We start from the raw sequence: 20,259 nt of genomic DNA, 5'->3' as shown, positions 1-20,259 counted from the left end.
AGTATGTATCTCTGTGGTATCTTCTCTTTCAGTTCTCATTTTATTTGGGTCCTCTTTCTTTTCTTCTTGGTAAGCCTGGATAAATGTTTATCAATTTTATCTTTTCAAAAAACTAACTCCTGGTTTCATTGATCACTCATGCTTTCTTCTGTATCAATCTACTATTCATACCTTCTAGTATGTTATTTATTTAGGCTATTGAATTCTTCATTTCTGATTGAGTTTTTTTTATATTTTCTAGTTCTTTGTAAATTTTCCACTGTATTCATCTATTCTTTACCCTAATTCAGTTAACATTTTGACTGCCAGTGCTTTGAATTCTTTATTTCTGTTTCATTATCTGCTTTTTCAAGGGTTTACTCTTGCTCTTTCAACTGAGAGCATTTCCTCTGTCTTTTCATTTTGCTTAACTTTCTCTGACTCCATGAACTTGGTGTGAAACAGTTGCCTGTTGCAGTCTTGAAGGGGTGTTCTTATGTGGGAACATCCCTATTCAGACCGCACACACTCAGGGCTTTAATGGGAGAGCTGGATTTGACATGGGTGCAAATCACATCTTTAGTCAGGGTGTGATGACAGCTACCCCCTTGGTAGGGAGTGAAACTGGAAATGGAAGGGCTGGAGCTGGAGTCAAGTGCTAAAAAATGGCAAGTTCCTTTTTAAAATAGTTTTACTTATTTGTTTTTGGCTTTGCTGGGTCTTCCTTGTTGCTCGGGCTTTTCTCTAGTCACGGCAAGCAGGGTTACTCTCTTGCTGCGGTATGCGGGCTTCTCTTTGCAGTGGCTTCTCTTGTGGAGCACAGGTTTCAGGGTGCAAGGGCCTCAGTAGTTGCAGCACACAGGCTCAGTAGTTGTGGCGCACGGGCTTAGTTGCTCTGAGGCATGTGGGATCTTCCTGGATCAGAGATCAAACCCATGTCTGCTGCATTAGCAGGCAGATTCTTTACCATTTAGCCACCAAGGAAAACCCACAGGTGCCTTTAAGGGTGGGTTTTCCCCTATCCGCACACTGGAACCTATGCCCCAGTGTTGGGGAGTATTGAAGCAAGGGGGCCCATGCAAGCTATCAGCTTGTGTCAGCCATAGCAGAGGTCCAAGCTTTCTGCGCCACACTGCCTGTGCAAGCACCTGCAAGTGTGTCCCTTAGCTCAGTTGCAGCCTGAGGTCCAAGTATTCTTCATCCTTCACAGTCAGTCACTGCCCCCAGCCTCCACCACCCTCCTTTCGACTGTGGAGCCACACCACAGGGCAGGCAGGGCCCCACATGGATACTCAGCATGTACTGGGGCATGAGCTGCGGTGGAAGGGCTGCTTTCAGAGCTCTGGGCTGCTTCTGATGCGCAGCTTGAGTAAGCACCAACCATGGCCACTGCCACCCCACAAGACTTGCCCTGGGTCTGGGTAGTCTCTGGATCCCTAAGTTATGTCTTCTCCTCAGTAATAGCTGCCCTAGATCCAACACCACACTGTGATATGAAGAGTGAATGGGGCTGGAATATTCACTCAACTGGGGCTGGGACATGCACCAAGGTGGTTGTGGGAAACCGAGCGGCCACTTGACCACCTCCTTCACCTCCTTCAGCCCATCCTGGGGGCAAGCCAGTGTGCATGTGCTCCTCAGGAGCAGAATCCAGGCTTCTCACAGCTCCCCTACTAGTTCCAGTGGTCCCCCAGCCAGCCAAGGGGGCGCTTCTTACAGGACTGGGGTGCCCAACCCACAGCTCTCACTGCTCACTCCCCAGGGCAGGTGTCTTCCAATGAATTCTCCCTTTTCCTCTGAGTCTCTCCCAGGAGCAAAGATCCCAACTCAATCTCTTTTCTTTCCTTCCTACCTGATTACATGTATATCTTTCTTATAGCCTTGATTGTATAGGAGTCCTTCTGCCAATTTCTAGTGAAATTTGTCCCACATTTAGATGTATTTTCTGATATGTTCTTGAGGGGAGGTAAGCTCTACATCCCCTTACCCCACCATCTTGATTGATCTCCAGAAGATTTATTTTTAACAACATGAGCTAATTCTACAGTTTATAAACAAAAATAAACAAAGAAAAATCAGGAAAACTTAGCAAAACAAAGAGGTGAGGTTGCCTTATCTGATACAAAAACACATTAAAAGTCTCAATAATTAAAATGGTGTGATGTCAGTGCATAAGTAGAGGAGCAAGTAAAACATAATAGAATGTCCATAGAGTCAAATATATTCAGGAATTTAATAGGTGCCCAAACCAGTAAGAGAAAACAAAGAATGTTGGCATAGTATACTTCATACCATATGCCAGGAAAAATACCAAGTGAATGAAAGACTTTAAATGTAAATAATGAAATCATATATATGACAAAGAAAACATGGAAAAATTCTTTTTAATCTTGGGATGAGCTGCTATAGCTGTGACAGCTGAGTGCCAATGAATCGATGCATTAGAACTGTGGTGTTGGAGAAGACTCGTAAGAGTCCCTTGGACTGCATGGAGATCAAACCAGACAATCCTGAAGGAAATCAATCCTGAATATTCATTGGAAGGACTGATGTTGAAGCTGAAGCTCCATTACTTTGGCCACCTGATACAAAGAGCCGACTCATTGGAAAAGACCCTGATGTGAGGAAAGATTGAAGGCAGGAGGAGAAGAGGATGATAGAGGACGAGATGGTTGGATGGCATCACCGACTCAATGGACATGATTTGAGCAAGCTTCGGAAGATGGTGAAGGACAGGAAGCCTAGCATGCTGCAGTCCATGAGGTCAAAAAGAGTCAGACACAACTGAGCAACTGAACGACAATGATAAATTCAGAAGCTGTAACAATTCTGCATGATATAAGACACTGTAGCAAAGTTCAAAAAAGTGAAGATAAGTGACAAAATGGGTGAAATATTTGCAAGTATTTAACATGTTACCATCTCCTATGAATTGGTTTTTTAAAATGACCAAATATAAAACAGTGTAAAGAATACAATAATAAATAAATAAATAAATCCAAACCTTCAGAAAACAAAAACAGAATGCAAGTGGCTCTTAATGAAATGAAAGAATCCTCAATGTCACTCGTAAGAAAAATGCAAATTACAGCTACACTGACCCTGTTTTAACTCATCAGATCAGCAAAAATTCAAAAACTTAATTAACAAGCTTGGTTATGAATCAGCAAGTACTCATACACTGTTGGTGGTAATGCAAATTGGTACAACCTTCATGGAAGGCAGTTTGGCGAATTTACCAAAATTATAAATACCAATACCCATTGACCCCGAAATTCTGCTGTTGAAATTTATCCTATAACACTTGTACAGGGGTACAAAATAATACACATACAAAGCTATTTAATGCAGCATGGTTTGTAAAAGCTGGAAAGCATTGGAAACAACCGACTTGCCCATCAGTGGGTAAATTGTTAAATAAATTATGGTATTTCCTCATGATGGAATATTCTGAAAGTATATTTAAAAATAAAGAAGCTTTGTATTATTGATATGAAAGTATCTCCAAGATGGTTGTGCAGAAAAGTAAATATGCTATTCTTTTTGAGGAAAAGGGGGAAGAATAAAAATACTTATTCATATTTACTTAAATGGAGAAATTCTGGAAGAATATGTGTCCCTCTGGAGGAATACTTGCAAAACTAATAAAATAATAATTGGAGAACTGGCTGGATAGGTATTAGGAACAGGAGAAAGACTTTTTACTGTGTACTTTGAAAATGCATTTTCACTTTTGAATCATATGAATATATTATCAGCTGAAAGGAAGTTAAATTTTGAAATGCCATTTTTAACATGAATGTACACATTATGCATAATAAGCCCTGTATTATCTACTGTATGGCATGCATTCAAGCATTTCAACATGGTCATTCTTTGGATCAACATTATTTTAACAGTTCTTGGGGTTACTATAAATGGTTAGATTAAGCATGATGAGATTCCCCCAGAATAACTTGAAACAGAAAAATCAAAATATTCTAGCATCTTCTTGTCCATCTGAAGCTATTCTCAAATCTCTCTCAGGATTTCTGATGGTCCAGTGGTTAGGACTCTGAGCTTCCAATGCCAGGGGCGCAGGTTCAATCCCTGGTAGGGGGACCAAGATCTCATATGCCCTGTAGTCAAAAAAAAAAAAAAAAAAAAGCCTCCCTCTCTGGGCTGTTCATTTAAAGTCTTTCCCCTTAGTTTACAGACTCTTCATCTACCCTTTACCGCATGATATTCAAAAACAGGCTGTAATTCTATTTTATTTTATGTACATATAATCACACCAAAAAAACAAAAAAACAGGCTGTAGAGATCATTTGACCAGATATCATTAATTGTCTGCATAAGCTTGGACCAAATACTTCAATTTCCTCAGGTGTAAAATGGAAGTAAACATAAACTTTATAGATTTGCTGTGAGGATTTAGTGAGTTATGTACGTGAAACTCTGAGCCCACCATTGGCATATGATAAGAATTCTAGAAATACTAAGCATCTCGACTATTCTTACACTGACTACAAGGACTTCCTGTGTTGCAGTTGTTTAGTCGTATCTGACTCTTCGCAACACCACGGACTACTGCACACCAGGCTTCCCCGTCCTTCACTAGCTTCTTGGGTTTGCTCAAACTCATGTCCATTGAGTTGGTGACTTCCTAGTGGCTGGCATTTCCAGTGGGTTCTAAACTCTGACGTGTTTTGATGGATACTCTGGTTACTAATCTTGCATGAGATGGTTGGATGGCATCATCAACTCGATGGACATAAATTTGAGTACATTCCGGGAGTTGGTGATGGACAGGGAAACCTGGCGTGCTGTAGTCCATGGGGTCGCAAAGTCGGACACGACTGAGCAACTGAACTGAACCGAACTGATCCTCTTGTCAATTCAAGTAACAGTTGTATGGCTATCATTTAGACACTCATCCATAAATTTATATTAATCTCCTATCTTTGAATTAATGCTCCTCTAATTCAACACATTAAGTTTCTTATTAATGTGTCTAATAATCCTTTCACTCTTTAATTCAAAAATAATGTTCATTGTTCATAAGAAAGTATCAGCATTTTTTAGCATCCTCATACCAAAAGTTCAGCTACATTTTTTAATCATGAAATGCAGTTTACCCATGTAATACAGTCAGAATTACCTCATAGTATCTCAGACTCACAGTATCACTCTACCACTGTAATCAAGATATTCTTAGGAAGAATTCTTTATTTATCTACATAATTGTCATTTTAGTGGTAAGAAACACTCGATGTCAATTTTAATTATTTCAATGTCAATAATCCACATTAAGATGAAAACTATTAATAATTAATACACCTGTTTACAATGTGTGCAATTCTAATAAACATGTAAAAGACTTTGGGAGAGGAAACATACCACTCAGCTTTAATATTCAAACGTTAGGGCCAGAGAGCTAAGATTGACTATCAGAAAACAACCTAGACCCCAATAAGCCCACAAGACATTGCCAAATTTCTTATTATTAATAAATTTCTTCTCTCTGAATTCCCTCAGAGAACATACAACCAGTGATTACCAAGGGAAATATTAGAAAACTGTGAATTATATTTAATCCTTGGGCTATAAACTGGAAATTTTTAATTAAAAAACTAAAGCCTTCATTTTAATGTTGGAATGCTATTATATAACTTGAAAAGAAAATTGAGGTTTACTTTTGTCATTAAATAGACGTTTAGTGCAACATTATGGAGCAAGTGCTGATTTACATATCCTTTGGGGAAAGAGGGAAAAAAGTAAGCCTTAAGGGAGATTGTAATCTACTAAGCAAATTGAGACAGGTAAGGTAATAATTAAAATATAAATAATAAGTGATAAGGGCTGTGCTAGTGAAATTCAGAGGGAGGTGACCACAGAAACTATTTTGCATTTTAATTCGGCTTTGTGGAGAGGTAAAAATTCAACAGCCAGAAATAGTGAAAAGAGATCATTTCAAATAAAGGGAATAATATGAGCAATGTCTGGAAGCAAATAGCAGAGCATGTCTGTAGAACTGAGCATATGGACTGCAGTATGAAATAATATTAATGGGAAATAAAACAAACATGGATTCAATAAGAAGCAACAATATGAAGCCGAGAAATTCAGAATTTTTTTCATAAGCAATGGAAAGCTATGAACAGTACTTTGATTGAAAGGGTAATTTTATAAAAGTTGCCCTAGGAAGATTATACTGGTAATTGTGTACAATATGGGTTACATTTGGGTTCTGGGGATGGGCAAGAGAGTGTTCTAGCAATTTAGGCAAAAGATCCATATGCATCTGAACTAGGTGCCATGGAACTGGAAAGGAAGAGACGAGGTAAATATATGGAGTATATTTTAGTTTTAGTCTTTGAATGTTCAGTGTATCATGTGGTCATGCTCAGTCACGTCCAACTCTTTGCAGCCCCATGGACTGTAGATCACCAGGCTCCTCTGTACATGAGATTTCCCAGGCAAGAATACTGGAGTGGGTTCCCATTTCCTCTTCCAGGGGATCTTCCCCACCCAGGGATCAAACCTGCGTCTCCTACGTAAGCAGGCGCATTCATTACCACTGAGCCACCTGGGAAGCCCCCATCCCATGATCAGCCACTTCCAATTTAACTCACTGAAATTCTACTCTTTCATCAGGTGAGAAGTTTGCTGACAAGAAGCCTAAAGTGCAGTTAGTCATATCCTACAAAGACGCGAAGCTGACCATACTTGTGAAGCACATGAAAAACATCGTGAGTTTCTCTTATCTAATAAGAAACATGTAAACCGACATTTAGAAATAACTTTCTTCCTTTAAGCAATTAATGTCAACACTTGTGAGAGGAATGGGGCCAGCCACCAAGTATCAGTGAGGAACAATGAGCCAATTACAGTATTCAGTATGCTCAGTGTACAGGATAATGGTGATCCTTGCTGGAAAGGCTATAACATATTTCACAGGTAAAGTCCTAAAATGAAAGTCAGACTTTTTTCAAAATGAACTATCAGAACAAGTCAAGTCCAGCATAGCTAGAATATTGAGAACCAAAAGAAGGAAAAGAAGAAACAACAACAAAAAAAAACTAAGTCCCAACAGTTTACATCTGTCTCATCAAGTTAAGCTTCATGGAAAGCTGACTCATCTCTTTGAACAGTGCCAACACCTTCTATGTGAAGCCAGAGAAGTAATTTTCTCACAGATTCCCATTTAGTGCTTTGAACACTTATCATATTCTGGTATAATTGCTCAAAGATGTTTTTCTTCCCTCAAAAAGTAATAATTTTTCCAATAACAGGGACCCCCCCATCTTTGCATCCCCAGAACCAAGAATGGTAGTTAGCCTCTAAGGAAAACCAAAAACTGCTCTATTATACCCCATTACTCCCTGAAGATGGGTCAAGTCAGAGAGACCAGGATGGCAATTGCTGCTGCTAAGTCACTTTAGTCCTATCCAACTGTACAACCCCATGGACGGCAGCCCACCAGGCTCCTCTGTCCACAGGATTCTCCAGGCAAGAATACTAGAGTGGGTTGCCATTTCCTTCTCCAAGGATGGCAAATGGATCGTGTCTTTAAGAGAGGGAGCCTTCTGTGTCACAGTTAGTCTCTCAGTCATGCCCGACTCTTTGCAACCCTATGGAGTGCAGCACGCCAGGGTTCCCTGTCCATCACCAACTCCCAGAGCTTGCTCAAACTCATGTCCATTGAGTCGGTGATGCCATCCAACCATCTCACTCTCTGTCATCCCCTTATCCTCCTGCCTTCAATCTTTCCCAGCACCAAGGTCTTTTCCAGTGAGTCAGTTCTTCACATCAGGTGGCCAAAGGATTGGAGACTTAGCACCAGTCCTTCCAATGAATATTCAGGACTGACTTCCTTTAGGATTGACTGGTTGGATCTCCTTGCAGTTCAAGGGACTCTCAAGAGTCTTCTCCAAACCACAGTTCAAAACCATCAATTCTTCAGCTCTCTGCTTTCTTTATCATCCAACTCTCATATCCATACATGACTACTGGAAAAACCTTGATTTGTCTAGATGGACCTTTGTTGGCAAAGTAACATCTCGGCTTTTTAATATGCTGTCTAGGTTTGTGATAGCTTTTCTTCCAAGGAGCAAGCAGCTTTTAATTTCATGGCCACAGTCACCATCTGCAGTGATTTTGGAGCCCAAGAAAACAGTTTCTCATTGTTTCCACTGTTTCCCCATCTATTTGCCACGGAGTGATGGGACCAGATGCCATGATCTTAGTTTTCTGAATGTTGAGCTTTAAGCCAACTTATTCACTCTCTTCTTTCACTTTCATCAAGAGGCTCTTTAGTTCCTCTTCACTTTCTGCCGTAAGGGTGGTGTCATCTGCATATCTGAGGTTATTGATATTTCCCCCTGCAATCTTGATTCCAGCTTGTGCTTCATCCCAGCCTGGCATTTCTCATAATGTACTCTTCAGAGAAGTTAAACAAGCAAGGTGACAATATACAACTTTGACGTACTCCTTTCCCAATTTGGAACCAATCCGTTGTTTCATGCCCGGTTCTAACTGTTGCTTCTTGACCTGCCTACAGGCTTCTCAGGAGGCAGGTCAGGTGGTCTGGTATTCCCATCTCTAAAAATTTTCCACAGTTTGTTGTGATCCACACAATCAAAAACTTTAGCATAGTCAATGAAACAGAAGTAAATGTTTTTCTGGAACTCTCTTGCTTTTTCTATGATCCAACAAGATGTTGACAATTTGATCTCTGATTCCTCTGACTTTTCTAAATTCAGCTTGAATATCTGAGTCACCTTTAATTGGTTAAACGTCTGAATCTGGATGCAGTAAGTGGCAAGGGTAACACTAAGCCTCACTAGCTTCTCTGGTCTTCCACTAGCCTAGCAAAATGGATCCTCCACATGGCAAAACTCCCCGGAGAATCCACTGATGTGGCAAGTCAGAAGCACTACTTCGGCTCTCTCCTTTGTGCATATAAATCTCTAAGGATGCACTTGGATTGACTTAAAGGAGCAAACTCTTCTCAACATGATGTGCATCTGGAACATACTAGCACTTGATAAATACTTGTTCACTGAAAAATATTTGGCATAGTTTTCAGGGAATACATCCTTTATAAATTTAGTATTAGCCAGACATCCAAAGATGCCTGTCTGTAAATCTGTGTTGTTTGCAATCAGCAATTTTTATAAGAACTGGGCAAATATTATTCAATGTGCTTTGTAGAACTTTTACTCTTTAAAAATAATTATTTTCAATTGCTTTAGCTTATTTAAGTTATATGCAGAGGGCATCATGAGAAACGCTGGGCTGGAAGAAGCACAAGCTGGAATCAAGATTGCCGGGACAAATATCAATAACCTCAGATATGCAGATGACATCACCCTTATGGCAGAAAGTGAAGAGGAACTAAAAAGCCTCTTGATGAAAGTGAAAGAGAAGAGTGAAAAAGTGGGCTTAAAGCTCAACATTCAGAAAATGAAGATCATGGCATCTGGTCCCATCACTTCATGGCAAATAGATGGGGAAACAGTGGAAACAGTGTCAGTCTTTATTTTTGGGGGCTCCAAAATCACTGAAGATGGTGATTGTAGCCATGAAATTAAAGGATGCTTACTCCTTGGAAGGAAAGTTATGACCAACCTAGATAGCATATTCAAAAGCCGAGACATTACTTTGCCAACAAAGGTCCATCGAGTCAAGGCTATGGTTTTCCAGTGGTCATGTACGGATGTTAGAATTGGACTGTGAAGAAAGCTGAGCACTGAAGAATTGATGCTTTTGAACTGTGGTGCTGGAGAAGACTCTTGAGAGTCCCTTGGACTGCAAGGGGATCCAACCAGTCCATTCTAAAGGAGATTAGTCCTGGGTGTTCTTTGGAAGGACTGATGCTAAAGCTGAAACTCCAGTACTTTGGCCACCTCATGCGAAGAGTTGACTCATTGGAAAAGACTCTGATGCTGGGAGGGATTGGGGGCAGGAGGAGAAGGGGACAACAGAGGATGAGATGGCTGGATGGCATCACTGACTCGATGGATATGAGTCTGGGTGAACTCCGGGAGTTGGTGATGGACAGGGAGGCCTGGCGTGCTGTGATTCATGGGGTCGCAAAGAGTCGGACACGACTGAGTGACTGAACTGAACTGAACTGAGTAAGTTAATCAGCTTAACTGAGAATAGCAGTTGTTTAAGACAGTCTTAGGCTGGGAAATGAAGATTAAGTTAGATATAATTTATAGCAATATGTATGTTCATGGACTTTAAGAATCTATATAAATACACATGATAAAGAAATAGTATTTAAGAAATAGTGTTAATCAATTTAACAGAATTTATATATATATATATATATGACATATAATGGGCAATTGAAAATAGTCCTCTTGGAAACTATACATATATTTCAGTAATGTCATTGCTGAAGACATTTTAGAACATGCTTGTCGACATTGCTTTTAGATCTGCAGATAAACCACACAGTAAGCTTGTTGATATTATTCAACAGTCATGCCTAATGTTTCATCAAAAACAGTATTAACCAACCTGATCACTCATTTTATTCATTAGCGAAATCCCCAAATTACTTTTGACAGTTTTCAAAAATGCATTTTACACTCTGATCAAGTTGTACTACCAATAAGTATATTCAAAACGAGTGTGATGAAAGCATAAAGGAGGGGAGTGAGTAAGAGTAAGAGTTTAAGATTTGGATCAAGTTATGAGTAAATGGAAAATGAGACAGTGAATCCTTTAAAAATTTGAAAACTGCTTGGAATTCCCCGGTGGCTCAGACAGTAAACAATCTGCCTGCAACACAGGAGACCAGGGTTCAATCCCTGGGTGGGGAAGATCCCATGGAAGGACATGGTCACCCACTCCAGTATTCTTGCCTGGAGAATTCCATGGACAGAGGAGGCTGGCAGGCTACAGTCCATGGGGACACAATTGAGTGACTAACATGTTAGGGCCACTAGGGCCTGTATGTTGCCAATGCCCTTGAAAGGGAAGTTGTTAATAATGAAGTCATGTTTCCTCCTGGTTGTTCTCTGCCCCCTAATCTCTTAACATTGTCCTGGAACTCATCTCTTTCTCTCTTTTAAAAATATTTTCTTTGCCTCACCTCACAGATGTGGGATCTTAGTTCCCCAACCCAGGTTCAAACCCTTGCCCCTTGCATTGGAAGTAGATTCTTAACCACTGGACCACCAAGGCAGTCCCTCTTCGCTTTTTATTGCCAGGCCTGTAGCTTTAAATACCCTTTACATGTCTTTTCCTTCTGTATTTATAATACAACTTGAAAGTCTCCCTAAAATCTAGTTATATGTACAACTGATTACTCAACAACTCTAGTAGAAATTCAATAGGCATCACGACTTAACATACATCCAGTCAAACTTCTGATTATTGTCCCCCTAAACCTGCTTCTTTGGCAACTTGTCTCACCTCTAAATAACACCCTTATCCTACTAGTTGCTCAGGTTAAAATCTTTAGAGTTCTTTTGACTGCTCTCAAAAACTACATCCCAATTTATCAGCAAATTCTCAGTTTCATCTTGCAAAATAAAGCCAGGATTCCATTGTGTTGTACCACCACCACTACCACAGTTGGATCAAGCTGCCATCTCTTCTCACTTGAATTACTGCTGTTGCCTCTCAATAGCTTTCCCTGATTTTACCTTTATATCAGGAGCTCCCAACCTCCAGGATCTAATGCCTGATGATCTGCAGTGGAGCTGATGTAATAATAATAGAAATAAAGTGCACAATAAAGGTAATGTTGTTGAATCATTCCCAAACCATCCCCCCACCCCCTAATCCATGGAAAAACTGTCTTCACGAAACCAGACACTGGTGCCAAAAAGGTTAGGGACTGCTGCTTTATATCTTTTTAGTCTTTTTCTAACCTAGCATCCAAAATATTCCTTTGAGAATAAAAGTCAAATCCTATATTCCTCTGCAGAAGGAATCTCATTCTACTTACAATGATAGCCAAGTACCACCCTTGACCTCTCCAGCTTCACCTCACGCCTGTTGTAATCAGTCCCAGAGTCGTGTCAGACTCTTACAACCCTGTGGACTGTAGCCTGCCAGGCTCCTCTCTCCATGGGATTTCCCAGGCAGACTCCCTAAATCACTCCATTCCAGCTGCAATGATTTTCTTCCTATATCTTGAATACTGAAGCATGTTTCTGCCCCAGGGCATTTGTACCTACTACTCAGCATACCTGGACTGCTCTTCCCCAAGCCCATGGTTCAAATTCCCCAGTGGTTCAATCTCACATATGCTAAACAGCTATTTTTACTGTCACCTTTTCCCATGAGGTCCTCTCCTACTCCCATATATAAAATTGCGGAAACACCCCTGTTGGTTGGCACTTCCAAACTTCCTTCCTCCACTGCCCTATATCAGTGTTATAACCCCATGGCTAAAGCAGGGTCAAGTATATCATAGGTGCTCAATGAATACTTTGTTAAATAAAAGAATGTTAAGTTACTTCTAATGTGGACAACAATCTCTCACCTTCCCAAAATCATCACAACAAAGTTCTCACGCTTTGCATTTTTCACAGTTTCTTTTAAATGACTACTTTCTTTCTTTGGCTTATCTGAAGACTGAGATGACACTATAATGCAAATGACAAAAAAATCTATCTATAAATTCTCAACACATTTTCTTTGCTCATTTCAAGTTGTAACTAATTGTTATTTATTTTTTTCGCCTTCAGTATTTTCACATGCTTGAGTAATCAGACTAAAGAAGTTGTGTTTGATTTTGTTTTAATATTAAAATGAATTATTCTGCCTGCAGTTCTGTTATATTTGATAGTAAGCTTGATGAAAAGAATTGTTTATCTTATATTAAATCTTTGAAGCTTTGCTGTCAGAACTACTTCCCTCTTGTGAATTCACAGCCTAAAACAAAATTGCTAAAATTCTTCCCTTTCAAAGCCACACAATATGATTTATCCTAGTGAACAGAGACTGACAAAATAGTGCAGTTATTTAGAACTGACCAAGATTTTTAAAAATAATAGTTCAGTTTGTATAACCGAGAAACAGAAAAATGATTTACAGCTAAAATATGTCTTTAAATCTTTCTAGTGTTTTCCCATGTAGCCTACATTAAAATGCTCTCTTCCACTGACTTCTGCGATCTCTCTTTGCATTGCTGTGTGTCTCCTGGTCTTGTGGATTCCCCTAGTGTTGTGTCATTTCTAGACTGTTTTCTTCTACCTGCTCCTGAGTGATCACGTTCCAGAAGCCTCTTAAGATAATCAGTAAGGATTACTGATTAGCATCAGTAATGGCATCAGTAGGGATGCCAAACCCCCTTCTGATATGGAATATGCTCACACCAGGAGAGTCTCCTTAGTCTGTAACAGAATAATAAGTCATTTCATATGAAGAGCAAGTAATGACCAGGAAAGTCGGATATATCTCAGCTGGAGTGCTCTTTAGTCCTTTCCTAAGACACAAAATGGCAGAAAATCCTTACTGTATGAAATCAACGGAAGAGAGAGTAGTAGTCAAACACAACAAAAAGAACTAAATACACACATTAAATTTTATTATGTTTTATTGTTAAAAATTCTTACAGTTTTACTATGTATTTGCAGTCTGGCGGGGGCTGGGGGGTCTTGTTTTTAAAATCCACATTCCTGGATGCAACTTCCATGACATTGACTCTGTCAGTATGGGTTGGGATTTCTGCATCTGCCTTTTATAGGCGATTCGTGGATTCCTCTACTCTTGCATTTCTAGACTTGTTTTCTTCTCTCCTGCTCTCAATTCTTTTCAGTTTTTTAAAATCTAGACCTTTAAAAGAAATTTGTCATTGCTCCATCTTAGATTCACTTTATGTAAATGAATGACAATTTCTTGTTAAAGGGAAATTTTCTAATAATAATTATTCAAACAATTATATTTGCCTTGTATTCCATGAATAAAAATTGTTCTTCCAGAGTTGGCGTATTATGACATCCATTTCCCATTTCAAAGAATAAATGAGATGCAAAGCGATGAACAGTGAGGAGTACCCAGCCCAGATATACATAACTTACTTTGTTTCATGACTTTTCAACCAAAAAATTGACCCTCAAAGATTACCAATTGTTTCTTAAGGAAACAAACTATGTTGTAGTTCAGTTGCTAAGTCCTGTCCGACTCTTCCCAACCTCACGGATGCAGCAGGCCAGGCTTCCCTGTCCTTCACTATCTCCCTGAGTTTGCTCAAAATCACATCGATTGAGTTGATGATGCTTCCAACTATTTCATCTTCTGTTGCCCACTACTCCTCTTGTCCTCAATCTTTTCTGCCATCAGGGTCTTTTCCAATGGGTCAACTCTTTGCAACAGGTGGCCAAAGTACTGGAGTTTCAGCTTCACAATCAGTCCTTCCAATGAATATTCGGGGTTGATTTCCCTTAGGATTGACTGGTTTGATCTCCTTGCAGTCCAAGGGACTCTTAAGAGTCTTCTCCACACCACAGTTCAAAAGCATCAATTCTTCAGTGCTCAGCTTTCTTTATAGTCCAACTCTCATATCCATACATGATTACTGGAAAAACCATAGCTTTAACTAGACAAACCTTTGTTGGCAAAGTGACGTCTCTGCTTTTTAATATGCTCTCTAGGTTAGTCATAGCTTTTCTTCCAAGGAGCAAGCATCTTTTAATTTCATGGCTGCAGTCACCATCTGCAGTGATCTTAGAGTCCAAGAAAATGAAGTCTCTCACTGTTTCCATTGTTGCCTCATCTATTTGCCATGAAGTGATGAGACAAGATGCCATGATCTTCATTTTCTGAATGTTGGGTTTTAAGCCATTTTTTTTCACTCTCCTCTTTCACATTCATCAAGAGGCTCTTTAGTTCTTCTTTGTTTTCTGCCAAAAGGGTGGTATCATCTGCATATGAGGTTATTGATATTTCTCCCAGCAATCTTGATTCCAGCTTGTGCTTCATCCAGCCTGGCATTTGCATGATATGCTCTGCATAGACGTTAAACAAGTAGGGTAACAATTCACAGCCTTGACATACTCCTTTCCCAATTTGTAATCAGTCTGTTGTTCCATGTCTGGTTCTAACTATTACTTCTTGACCTGCATACAGATTTCTCAGGAGACAGGAAAGGTGGTCTGGTATTCCCATCTCTAAGAATTTTCCACAGTTTGTTGTGGTCCACACAGTCAGAGGCGTTGGCATAGTCAATAAATCAGAAATAGATGTTTTTCTGGTATTCTCTTGCTTTTATGATGACCCAGCGGATGTTGGCAATTTGATCTCTGGTTCCTCTGCCTTTTCTAAAACCAGCTTGAACATCTGGAAGTTCACGGTTCATGTATTGCTGAAGCCTGGCTTGGAGAATTTTGAGCATTACTTTACTAGCGTGTGAGATGAGTGCAATTGTGTGGTAGTTTGAGCATTCTTTGGCATTGTCTTTCTTTGGGATTGGAATGAAAACTGACCTTTTCCGGTCTTGTGGCCACTGATGAGTTTTCCAAATTTGCTGGCATATTGAGTGCAGCACTTTCACAGCATCATCTTTCAAGATTTGAAATAGCTCAACTGGAATTCCATCACCTCCACTAGCTTTGTTCTTAGTAATGCATACTAAGGCCCACTTGACTTCACATTCCAGGATGTCTGGCTTTAGGTGAGTGATCACACCATCGTGGTTATCTGGGTCATTAAGACATTTTTTTGTACAGTTCTTTCATATATTCTTCCCACTTCTTCTTAGCATCTTCTGCTTCTATTAGTCCCATAACATTTCTGTCATTTATTGTGCCCATCTTTGCATGAAAAGTTCCCTTGGTATCTCTAATTTTCTTGAATAAATTGCTTTCCTTTATTTCTTTGCATTGTTCATGTAAGAAGGCCTTCTTATCTCTCCTTGCTATTCTCTGGAACTCTGCATTCAGTTGGGCATATCTTTCCCTTTCTCCCTTGCTTTTTGATTCTCTTTTCTCAGCTATTTATAAAGCCTCCTTGGGCAATCATTTTGCCTTTTTGTATCACTTTTTCTTTAGGATGGGGTCACTGCCTCCTGTATAATATCATGAACCTCTGTCCATAGTTCTTCAGGCACTCTGTCTACCAAATCTAATTCCTTGAATCTATTCATCATCTCCATGTAAAATTATAAGGAATTTAATTAAGGTCATACCTGAATGGCCTAGTAGTTTTCTCTACTTTCTTCAATTCAAGCCTAAATTTTGCAATACAGAGCTGATGATATGAGCCACAATCAGCTCCAGGGCTTGTTTTTGCTGACTGTATAGAGCCTTTCCATCTTTGACTGCAAAGAATATAATCAATCTGATTTCAGTATTGACCATTTGTGTTGTTGGGAAAAGGAGTTTGCTGTGACCAGTGTATTCTCTTTACAAAACTGTTAGCCTTTGCCCTGCTTCATTTTGTACTCCAAAGCCAAACTTGCTTGTAACTCCAGGTATATCTTGACTTTGGCATTCCAATGCCCTGTGATGAAAAGGACATCTTTTTGAGTGTTACTTCCAGAAGGCCTTTTAGGTCTTCATAGAACCATACAACTTCAGCTTCTTCAGCATCAGTGGTTGGATCATAGACTTGGACTACTGTGATTTTGAATGGTTTGCCTTGGAAATGAACTGAGATCATTCTGTGGTTTTTGAGATTGCACCCAAGTACTGCATTTTGGGCTCTTTTGTTGACACTGAGGGCTACTCCATTTCTTCTAAGGGATTCTTACCCACAGTAGCAGATATAAGGGCCATCTGAATTAAATTCACCCATTCCCTTCCCTACAAGTTCACTGATTCCTAGGATGTTAATATTCACTCTTGCCATCTCCCACTTGACCACATCCAATTTACCTTGATTCATGGACCTAACATTCCACATTTCTATGCAATATGGTTCTTAACATCATTGGACTTTACTTTCACCACCAGATACATCTGCAACTGGGCCTTGTTTCTTCTTCGGCTCAGCCTTCATTCCTTCTAGAGCTATTAGTAATTTCCCTCCGTTCCTCCCCAGTAGCATACTGGACACCTTCCACCTTGGGGCCTCAATTTTCAGCATCATATCTTTTTGCCTTTTCATATTGTCCATAGGGTTCTCGTGGCAAGAATATTAGAGTGGCTTGCCATTTCTTCCTCCAGCGGACCATATTTTGTCAGAATTCTTCACTATGACCTGTCCATCTTGGGTGGCTCTGCATGGCATGGCTCATAGCTTCATTGAGTTACACAAGCCCCTTCACCACGACAAGGCTGTGATCCATGAAAGGGACTGTGGGGGGGGGGGGGGGCGGGGGGGGCAGGAGCAGGGGGAGGGCAGCTAACATTGTACTCAATGGTAAAAATCTTAGAGCTTCTCCTCAAAAATCAAGAACAAGACAAGGATACCCACTCTCACCACTCTTATTCAGTTAGGTCAGAAGAAGAAATTAAAGGCATCCAAATTGGAAAGGAAGGTATAAAAATGTCCCTGTTTATAGATGACATGATATTACATATAGAAAACCCTGACCACTTCTCAAACAGTTATTAGAATTAATAAATGAATTCAGTAAAATTGCAGGATACAAAATCACTACATTTCCCTCCCTATCTAAAAATAGGGCATTCCTATGAAATCTTTAGTAAGCCAAAATGGTGAAAATGAAAAAGCAATTACCTTCAGCTGCATTTTGCTAACAAATTCACAGAATAAATCAAGATAAAGCATACATGCTCACAGACAGTTCAGAGCTATAGCAGCTTGATACTGAAGTTCTAAGTGTTGTTCTTGGGGAATGAGCTTGGCAGCATGTCTCACTGTTCAGGGTTCATGCTACCTTGAGCAATGAGAGCACTGCTATTAACAGATTGTTGCCCCCAAAAAACACTGAAGGCTGTTTTCACTTTTCACCTTTCCTTGTAAAAGCGAAAATTCTCTGGATTTTGTTCAGTTAGCAAAAACAGGTGATAATGTAGGTTTTTCCTAAAAGCAAAATGGCATAAAGCAAACTTCCAAAAAGCAGAAAATACATATATATACATATATATATATAAATCACCTGCATTATAGTAATAATGAGCAATCAGAAAGAGAAATTAAGATAACAATTCCAAGTATAACTGCATTTAAAAGAATTAAATACCTAGGAATAAATTTAACCAAGGAGATGAAAGACCTGTTCACAGAAAAGTCATAAGATACCAAAATAAATTTGAAGAATTAAAAGTAAATGGAAAATATTCCATACTCATGAATTGGAAGAATTAACATTAAATGTCCATACTACCCAAAGTGGTCTACAGATTCACTCAATATTTTTTAATATAAATTTATTTATTTTAATTGGAGGTTAATTACTTTACAATATTGTATTGGTTTTGCCATACATCAACATGAATTTGCCACAGGTATACACGTGTTCCCCATCCTGAACCCCCTCCCTCCTCCCTCCCCGTACCATCCCTCTGAGTCATCTCAATATGAATCAGTTTTCTATCAATATCCCAATGGCCTTTCCAAAGAAACAGAAGAAACAATCTTAAAATTTGTATGGAACCATAAAAGACCCCAAATAGCCAAAGCAGTCTTGAGAAAGAACAAATTTATGGCCTATGAGCCTAAAACATACAATAGGGGAAAACAGTCTCTTTAATAACAGTGCTTGGAAAACTGGACAGCTACATGCTTTAAAAAAAAAAAAAAAGGAACTGGGTCACTATCTTATACTTGTTGCTTTTATTTAGTCGCTACGTTGTGTCTGTCTCTTTTGTGACCCCATGGGCCGTAGCCTGCCAGACTTCTCTGTGCAGGCAAAAAATAGTGGAGTGGATTGCCATTTCCTTCTCCAGGGAATCTTCCCAACACATGGATCGAACCTGAGTCTCCTCCGTTGGCAGGTGGATTCTTTACCTGAGCCACCAGGGGAGCCCATCTTATACCATACACAAATCTTAAGTCAAAATTGATTAAGGACTTGAATGTAAGACTTGAAACCATAAAACACCTAGGCAAAAAAAAAAAAAAACTGGAAAAAGGCTCCCTGAGATTGATCTTTCTGATGATTTTTGGATTTGATACCAAAAATAAAGGCAACAAAAGGAGAAATAAACAAGTGAGACTATATCAATCTACAAAGCTTCCACACATCATGGAAAGCCATCATCAACAAAATGAGAAGGCAGCTTACTGAATGGGAGTAAGATACATGATTAACAAATCAGATATCTAGTAAAAGACGAATATCTAAAATACAGAGACCTCATTTAATTCAGCAAGAAAACCAAACAAGCAAATTAAAAACTGGACAGATGATCTGAAAAGACATTTTCCCAAAGAAAATATACAGATGGCCAATAAGTAATTGAAAAGGTATTGCACATCACTAATCATCAGGAAAATACTAATCAAAACCATGGTGAGATATCACTTCACAAATAGAATGGCTATTATAAAAAAAAAAAAAGACAAGAAATAACAGGTGTTGGCAAAGATGTATAGAAAAGTGGACCCTCATCCACTGTTGGTGGAAATGTAAATTGTTATTTTCCCTTATGAAAAAATATGAAGTTTCCTGAAGAAATTGAAAATAGAACTACCATGTGATCTAGCAATTTTACTTCTGAATATTTATTCAAAGAAAATTAAAATGCTAATTCAAAATTATATGTGTACCTCCATGTTTACTGCAGCATTATTGGCTGTAGACAAGATGTGGGGGCAACTTAAGTGTCCATCAATGGATGAATGAATAAAGAAAGTGTATAGTCATACAATGGAATATTATTCATCCATAAAAAGAAGAAAATCTTGTCTTTGGTGACATCATGGATGGACTTTAAGGGCACCGTGCTTAGCAAAACAAGTCAGGCAAACAAAGAAAATACCACAAGATTTCATTTGTATGTGGAATCTAGACAAAAATGAAACCAAGCTTATAGATAATAGATAATAGACTGATGACTGCCAGAGATCAGGGAAGGGGTGAAATGGAAAAAGGGAATCAAAAAGTATAATCTATCAGTTATAAAATACATAAATAACTGAGGATACAGCGTACAGCATGCTGACTATAGTTAATAATACTGTATTGTATATTTGAAAGCTGGGGAGAGTAGATTTTAAAAGTTTTTGCTATCATAAGAAAAGAATTTAACTCTTTGTGGTCATGGGTGTAAATTAGGCATCATAATCAAATCATTATGTTGTACCCCTAAAATTAATATAATGCTATATTGATATTGTTCTATTAATGGTCTAATCCTAACCCTAACCCTAACCCTAAGCTTCATTTTTAAAGTACCAGTATAAATTTAAGGACTTAAATAT

At 39.0% G+C, this 20,259-nt stretch overlaps 1 protein-coding gene across 6 annotated transcripts in view; it reads left to right on the top strand.

Annotated features, from left to right (window-relative positions):
• The window catches only part of PIK3C2G (phosphatidylinositol-4-phosphate 3-kinase catalytic subunit type 2 gamma), a 644,646-nt gene that overhangs the window by 601,859 nt on the left and 22,528 nt on the right, over positions 1 to 20,259 (top strand). For all 6 annotated transcript variants that reach the window (XM_070788624.1, XM_070788625.1, XM_070788623.1 and 3 more), the window contains one exon: positions 6,616 to 6,710. In XM_070788624.1, the coding sequence (XP_070644725.1) occupies positions 6,616 to 6,710 (95 nt within the window). The remainder of the gene's footprint in view (positions 1 to 6,615; positions 6,711 to 20,259) is intronic.

This window comes from Bos indicus, chromosome 5 (genome assembly GCF_029378745.1).
Source record: "Bos indicus isolate NIAB-ARS_2022 breed Sahiwal x Tharparkar chromosome 5, NIAB-ARS_B.indTharparkar_mat_pri_1.0, whole genome shotgun sequence".
Classification (NCBI taxonomy): Eukaryota; Metazoa; Chordata; class Mammalia; order Artiodactyla; family Bovidae; genus Bos; species Bos indicus.
This window is presented reverse-complemented; position numbering and strand designations above follow the sequence as displayed.